This window comes from Entamoeba nuttalli (assembly GCF_000257125.1).
Source record: "Entamoeba nuttalli P19 unplaced genomic scaffold asmbl_4777, whole genome shotgun sequence".
Classification (NCBI taxonomy): domain Eukaryota; phylum Evosea; order Mastigamoebida; family Endamoebidae; genus Entamoeba; species Entamoeba nuttalli.
The window spans coordinates 1-8,422 of NW_008577040.1; the positions used below are offsets into that span (position 1 = coordinate 1).

Here is an 8,422-nt window from a genome sequence, read left to right on the forward strand (position 1 = left end):
TGTTGTATTTCCTGCATTGGAAAAGGTTCTCTCAATATAACATAACACAAAAGAATAATAAGAATGAAAATTGTGTTTTACTTCATTTAAATTAAATAAATCATTATTATTACAACATTTTTATTATTTTATTTATTATATTAAAGCTAATTAAATTCTACTTCATCTTCAGTATATGTAAATTATCTTTCAAATTATATTTCTTTAATATTTATAAAAGATGTAGGTACTAAATTATTTTAAGTTAATTGAAAATGAAAAAGAAAGTTAAGAAAATAAAAAAAACAATCTTAAAAGTAATAAAATGATAGATTTAAAATAATAGTAGTATAATAAAAAATAGTAAAAGAATAGTTTATAAGAAAAGAGAAAAAACAAATGGAAACGTGCATGAACCTTCAACCACAACCTCGACCAAAACGAATATTGGGAGGATGGGATAATGTTATTAATGAGGTAATTGAATGTAATAAAAATATAAAAAATGAAAAAGAAAAGATTAAAGAAACTGCTCATGAAATTGCTATAGATGCAGTAAAAGAAAAAGAAGAATGGGAAAGAAAATCAAATAAAGAGAAATTAATGAATGGCATTAAAATTGCACAAACTATATCATATTATATTCAAAACTATTGGGAAGCTATTGGAGGTTGGAAAATGATGAGTGGAGATAAAAAGAAAATAAATGAACATTCACAATATAAAGAAGTAATAGAAATTTTTAAAAGTTGCCCACTTCCTAATGAAAACGATGTTAAAGAAGATCCAATGAATATACTTAAAAAAATTGGTGGATTAACAAAAAACCAAATGGCTGAAGTTGTTAATACAGTTGAGTCTGTTAAAAGATGTCAAATAAATACAAAAGAAGATATATGTATTGTTGAAGAAATTAAGGCGGCGATTGTGTTATATAAAGAAACTCCTCCAATTATCGAAGTATTCAATAATTTTAATGGAGAAAAATTACCAGTACTAATTGTTTTAAAAGATGAATGTACTAAAACTAGTATTGTTGATTTATTACCATGTTTTGCTAAATATTCACAAGTAATTGCATTAAATGATTCAGATGAAGAAACTATTGGAAGAGTTGCAAATGGAATATCTGATGTAATAATTGTAACTCATTCAATATTAAAACAATGTTTAAAACAAATAAGTCAACGTAAATTTGATTTAATAGTTTATGAAAATGAATTAACAGAATCAAATGATTTAAATACACCAATATTATTGACAAATCTTCAGTATGATTCTTTAGTACTTTTTATTACATCTTTACAACCTTGTTTTCCTCGACACCTTTCATTATTATTTCCTAATGATTTACCAACAACATTTTGGCAAAGATGTAATACTTCTCATATAGAGTCATTAGCTCAATTATTACGTTCATTAATATTAACAGTTTCAGTTCATCCTCCTTCAACATTAAGACAAATAAATGCTCCTCGTCCATTAAAATTAATTAAACCAAAAGAATTTAATAGTCCACCTAAATTAGAAATACCTCAATTTCCAGAATTTCTTGTTATTAGATCAAATATTCAATCAAAAAAATTTGATATTAAAAGTTCAGATAATCAACGATTAAATAATGTAATGGATGAAATTATTTTAAAAAGAAAAATAATTCCTTTAGAAACAATACGTCTTCCACAATTACCTAAAGTAAATTTATTAGACTCTTTAAGAAGATGTCAATCATTACAACCATTATTAGATATTATTGATTCATTAATTAGAAATAAACAAAGGTTTGCAGTTGTAACACAAAACATAAGGTTTATTTGTATGGTATTACATGCACTACAAATTATTCGACCAACACCAATTATTATTCTTAAAAAATTTGAAGATACTTCAGTATTAGCAGGAATATATAAAATTAAAGGAGGATGTATTATTGTATCAGATGAATGTGTTGATGCTTTAAGATATTTTACTGTAGAATCAGTTATATTAATGAAGTCAAGTATTGGACTTGAAATTAAAAGTATTGTTGGAGCAGTTGATGTAATATTAGTTGGAGAAAAAATAAATAATCAAATATTACCAACAATAAATGAAAAAAAAGAAAAAAAAATAGATGAATTTGCAAGAAATCATTATATTCCATGTGAACGAGTTGTTCAAATTTCAAAAGAAAAATTAGTTGAAAGTATATTAGATAATTTATATCATTATAAAAATCAAAAAGAAATTAATATCTCTTCTTCTTGTAATGAAGCTAAAGAAGAAAATGTAAATACTTTATCTATTAAAAACAACAAACCTGATATTTCTTTTATTAATATCCCTCCAATCTCTTCTCAACCTCCTTTAATAAATACTGTTTCTACCTCTTCTAATAGGAATATTCCAAGTCCATTAAATGAACATAAAAATATTAAATTACCATTAATATCTACTTCATTACAACAACCAATTCCTCTTACAACACCACCACAAGAATTAGAAACAAATCCAATAATTAATAATAATATTTGGGATAATGAAATACAAAAAATTGAAAAGAAAATAACAAAAAAAATAGAAGATATTAAAAAAGAAGAAAAAATATTAGATATTATTAATAAACTTAAAAAATATAAAGAAAAAGAATTCTTAAAAGAAAATGATGTTTTTAAACCAAAAGAAAATTCTAGAGATGGTTTAAAACAAATTGAAATTCCTTCTTTATTATTTAAATATACTCCTTCTAAGTATGAACCTTGTACTGAATTAAAGAAATTAAATATTCCTATTATTGAATTAAATCAAATACAAACTTTCTATTTAAATCCTTTGTTTATTCATTTAGCACACTCAGATTATAGAAAACGTACTAATGACATGTTACCAAAAAAATCTTTAAAATCTTCATCGTATGCTCAAACTCATCCAATAGGTCCTCAAGGTCCTATTAGAATTGAACAAGCAATGCAATATCAAACTAGAAGACCTATTGGAACTGGTCCTGGTGGTGTAGCTATTCCTATGACAAGATATGTTCAATTAAATCCTGTTTATGCTGGAGTTCCTCAATTTAATGCTGCAATTCCAATTATGACACCTTCAATTAATCAAACTGTTCCTCAAGGATTAGCTCAACCAGTAATACCTCCATTAGCTCCTGGAATTACTGGAATATCAAGACCAGTAGGATATGGTGGTAAATTAATAAATGGATTTAATATTCCTCCACCACAACCAGACGCAGCACAGGTTGGTCTTCGCCCTATGACTACCTATCAAAACCAAAGACAACCACAAATTTCAACAGTAACTCCAGTTTTTGTACCTAAAAAAAAGAATTAAATGAATGAAAAATGATTTAATAAAAATCAATTTTTAAAAAGAAGTTTTTACGTAGTTTTGAATCTTAATTTTTATTTTTCAAAAAAGTTATTAATTTCAATTTTTCTTTTTTATTCTTTTTTTTTTCTCTTTGAATTATAAAAAATAATTATTTAATATGAATTTCTTTTTTTCTTTATTTTTTTATTATCTTTTTGTTTATGACGAATATTTTTTCATTTATTTCAATAAAATTATGATTTGATATAAAAAAGATAAGTCTTATTTGTTTATTATTACAAAGTAAAAAACGTTTTTTAATTTAATCATCAACTTAATTGATTAAAGTCAATTATTACTTTTTATGGAATTTATTAAAAAAAAAAGAATTTTAGATATATTTGAAAGAAAGGAACGTTTTGATATTTATACAAAAATAATTTTATTATTAAACAATATTTATTCATGTAGTTTATTTTTTTTTTTTTATTAATCTAAATGTATTATTATTTATGGTTTTTTATAATAAGTATTACTCTTAATTATAGTTCTTGTAGTTGTATTAACTAACTATACTAAGAATGCTCTTGATGAATACAATCTCTCTTATTTGTTCTTAGGAATATTAAATATTCTTTCTTATTTAAATGTACATAATTTATTTTAATAGAAGAGAATAATTATATTTTTGATGTTTTTCATCTTTTTGTTTTTCTGTAGATTTGTTTTTTATTAATCCAAATTTTATAAAGATTGTATTTATAAAACGTTATATAAAACATAAAAATAAGTTAGAAACTAAACTTCACTTTCTAGTTTTTCTTATTATCTCAAAAATACTTTTAGTAGTTAATTAAAAAGACAAAAAACTAAAGTAAATTTTAATAAAAGATTTAAAGGAATAATGTTTAGTCAAAAAAAGAAAAAAAAAGAACTAATATTTTAAAAGAAAAAAAAAAGAATAAAATAATGGATATTATAACAATGAATGAATGCAAAAAGATGTTCGAGGCGAATAACCTTCATTTTCCAGATGATTTTTATCATCTTCCTGATTGTATAAATGTTATTCCTATTCAAACAATTTCTTCTACTTTAGTTTTTGTAAAGTCAACGAATCAACAAGTCAATCTTAATACAAATAACTCTCAATTTAATTCATTCGTAACTCCTCAACCATTTGGACTACAACAAAAAACAAATACTGTAGCTGACATTTCAGTCCCTGCTAACCCAAGTACTTTTAAACAAATCCAAATGGAAGAAGAACCAATTTCTCAAATGTCAGATTTACAACAAACTATTCTAAATGGACCTACTTTAGGCATACCAGAAACAAGGTTCACGGAAATTGAAAAACCTGCTGTAGAAATGAAATATATAAATCCAGTTAATGGAGAAAAATTTGACCCAACTGATATTGATAAAAACCATTTTAAAGAAATACTTACCAGTAGTTTTATTCAATCAAAAAAGAATTTAACATCTGTTCAACCAAAATACCCCGTGTCTCAACAACCAGTTGGTTTATTAAATGAAAAAACTCCTAAATACTCTCCAAAGACATCTCCTAGTACTTATAAAAATACATCAAACATGGAGCTTTCTCCTGCTATTCAAAAAAAATATCCTAAACTTGCAAAACCAAATCAACCACTCGGAAGTCCAAGTCAACTAACTCGAAATGGTCTTACTAATTCGCCATATGGAACACATAAAAAATTATATCAACAAGCATCTTCTCCAGTATTATCTCCTATTGGAAAACCACAAATACAAACTTCAGGATCAACACAAGTTAAACCAAATACAATGATAAGTATTGAAGAAAAATTTAAAAGAATTAATTCACAACACAATACTACACCAATTCCTACTGTTAAATCATCTCATTCAATCAGAGATGACTTTAATTTTTCTAAGCCACAAAATTCATCAAGACCACCAAAAACTGCTCAAGCAATGATAGAAGAAAAGAAAGAACAACCAAGTTATCCAATTAGTGATTATTATAACAGTGATGAAGATGCTCGTTCTCGTAATAGAAAAGCTAAAGCGTGTTTACAAATGGATTGGACAAAAAAAGGTAATTTAACACCATTAATAAATAGAGCAGACGGTGATGATCCAGCAAGAATTTTCCAAATGGCACCAATTGTTATAGGAGATGAAACAGAATTTATTGGAGATTCTGCTAAGCAACAACAAAGAAGAAATAGATCAATGGCTTGGAAATAATCTTTATACTAATTTTGATTAGATTTTTATAATTTTAAAATCAATTAATATATGTTTTATATAACATAAAAATGAGGGTTTAATAATGAAAAATAAAAAAAACACGTCATCATATAAAAATAGATAAAAAGTTATAATATTAATTTGATAAATAATACTAAGTTCTATTAGAAATAATTTCTTCTTGAATTATTTAAATATTAATTTTAAAACTTAAAATAGAAATTAATAACATTATAAAAACCCTAAACGATGACGTGTAAAAGAAAAATATAACAAAACAAATGCAAATGGATAACACAGGATATCATGAAAAGAAAACTCCTGAAAGAATATGTGTGATTGATGTGGATGGTGGCACTGAAGGTGATTTTAAAGACTTTGTGTCATATGAAAATAAACCACCAAGACAACCTTTTCGTTCTTATATCAGTCACAAACCTTCATCAACAAGAGGACAACGTCTTTTTTTAAAACATCATCTTCATTCTCAACCTCAAAGTTCTCAAATGCCTCAAAACCTTTTCTATGAAGAAAGAAATAATCCTAATCTCTTTACAAATTCTTCAAGTAATCCACAAAAATATTTTCCTGTTTCTCATCAAAACTTTCATACAAGACAAACTACTTTAAATGAATATGGATTTCCACCATCATTAGAAAGACATATAAATGAACCATTCGATAGATATTCTATTCATAGAAATATAAATTCATTAGAAGTTCAACATAGTGTTATGAATGAAAGAAATCAACCACAAATGGAACAGTTTCATCGATCTACTCAAATTCCTAAATATCAAAAAGGTTTTGTACCAACTAGATATTGTCATTCATGTCATCATCGTATACCATTAATATTAAATAAAATTCCACAACAAAAAATTTCTGAACAAATTTCACAAAATGATTTAATTCAGTCAAGAGAACATAATCCTACTCATTCACATCAACAAGTAACTACGTTAACTCCTTATTCTAAAGAACAAATCAAAATTTCTTCTAATCAACAACAAAAAAGTTATTCTCCTTATCAACCAATTTCTTATACAACTCCATTTTCAAATTTACAACAAAATCGAATGACTACAGATTATTCAAGTAAACAAAAACAAACAGATTCTATCGATTTAGCATCAGCTGATAGTTCAGAACTTCCTCCAATTGATAATAATGAATACCATTCGATGAATAGCCTTCCTCTAGGAGGAAATCATAAAATAATTCAACATCATTCAATTCTTAAAACATCTCCAACTCAAATAAATACTTCAATTCATAAAAAATCAGAAACACAAAAGAAAGAAGAACAAAACACAATTAAGACACCTTTAGAAAAAATAATAAACAAAAAAGAAAATAAAGAACAAAAAAAATCTAATCAACGAAAATCAATTCCTTCATTAAAAGAAAAATCAAAACAACAACCAGAACAATTATTAAGAAATTCTAATTCTACAATTACCCAATTAAAAACACAACAAAATGATAATGATAAATCGTTTATTGTTAAAAGTGATATCATTAATTCTGAAAGAAATGAACTAAAGAAACCTCGTGATACAATAGTTGATAAAGAAGAAAAACAACCTGTTTCTAAAAAAATAATTCCAATAAAACAACAAATTATTAATAATGAAATATCAGTAGGTGGTATTCAAAAAGAAGAAAAACATGATAAAATAGACAATAAGTTGAATAAAACAGAAAAAGTATTAGAAGAATGTAATGATGAAAAGAATTATTTAGTAACTTCTTCTACTGAAAACATCAGTAATTATTTTAATTTCAATATTGAAGAAGAAGGAGCAATTGATTCAACTGAAGAAACAGAAACATTTGAAACTAAATGTACAATTGAAGAAGATGATTGTTTTGATGAAAAATATGAATCAAGTTATAATGAATTAATGAAGTTATTAAAAAAAATTCATCCAATAATCAAAGAAAAAGAAGCAAGAAAATTTGCAGAAATGATTGTTAGTTATTTATTAAGATTTGGAAATGATATTAATTCATGGAATTCAGGAAATGAGTTTAATATATTTGATAAAACCTCATTACAAGAAAATGTTATTAATTCATTTATTAAAGAAAAAACACTACAAGTTAATATTTATACAAATGTAATTTTATATAGAAGAATAATTCGTTCAGTTAAAAATATTAAAATTAATAATTTTATTATTCCTATTGAACTTCAAGAATTTTATTTAAAATCTGAATGGAAATTTGCTGATGATTTACGGCTAATGATACAAATAGCAAAATATGGAGTTGGTGTTTATGAATTATACCTTAATGATTCTTTATTAAATTATTCATTAACAATGAAAATGCATTTAAGTTTGTGAGTATTGTTTTTATTTATTTTATTCGAAAGATATTAACAGTTTAGATACTAATGAAGAAAAATGCAAGTTTCTCGATTCTAGAGTACAAGATTTACTTACTTCGTTATAAAAATATCGCTCATTGATAATAATATCTAATGTTTATTTGTTTTATTTATATTTCATTGTATTTTTAAATTACAGATTTTTTTTTATGTAAAACATACAATAAATTTTATTGCCTTTGCTTTCAAATAATTCATTGTATTTGTAAAGAAAAATAATGAAAAGTAAATATTTAAAGTTGTATTGAAGAACAAATGAAATAGTAATAAAATCTAATATTGTTACAGAAATACCAACGAAAAAGTGAATAAAAAGTGACATAAGAAATAAATAATGAATATGAGAAAGATGAAAACATTATGATATTAAAGATAGTGTCAATAAGAATCGTTGAGTAGTAACAGAGAAGGAAATTAAAATAAGAAAATAACAAGTAAATAGAAAAAAGAGAATCTGAAGAAGTTATTAAAAACAAGCAATTAATTAAGTATTAATAGAAATAG

The 8,422-nt window shown here is 24.4% G+C and overlaps 3 protein-coding genes across 3 annotated transcripts; all 3 read left to right on the forward strand.

Moving 5' to 3' along the window:
* Positions 1 to 378: 378 nt before the first annotated feature.
* ENU1_113010 (hypothetical protein) lies at positions 379 to 3,303 on the forward strand (the record flags this gene model as incomplete). The annotated part of the gene is made up of 1 exon (XM_008859601.1): positions 379 to 3,303. The coding sequence occupies one exon, from the start codon at positions 379 to 381 to the stop codon at positions 3,301 to 3,303; it is 2,925 nt and encodes a 974-aa protein (XP_008857823.1).
* A 963-nt stretch (positions 3,304 to 4,266) lies between these two features.
* ENU1_113020 (hypothetical protein) lies at positions 4,267 to 5,520 on the forward strand (the record flags this gene model as incomplete). Its single annotated transcript, XM_008859602.1, has 1 exon — positions 4,267 to 5,520. One exon carries the CDS (start codon positions 4,267 to 4,269, stop codon positions 5,518 to 5,520), a length of 1,254 nt encoding a protein of 417 aa, XP_008857824.1.
* Positions 5,521 to 5,810: 290 nt separating this feature from the next.
* On the forward strand, positions 5,811 to 7,874 carry ENU1_113030 (thioredoxin domain containing protein 2, putative; the record flags this gene model as incomplete). Its single annotated transcript, XM_008859603.1, has 1 exon — positions 5,811 to 7,874. The coding sequence occupies one exon, from the start codon at positions 5,811 to 5,813 to the stop codon at positions 7,872 to 7,874; it is 2,064 nt and encodes a 687-aa protein (XP_008857825.1).
* Positions 7,875 to 8,422: the final 548 nt, after the last annotated feature.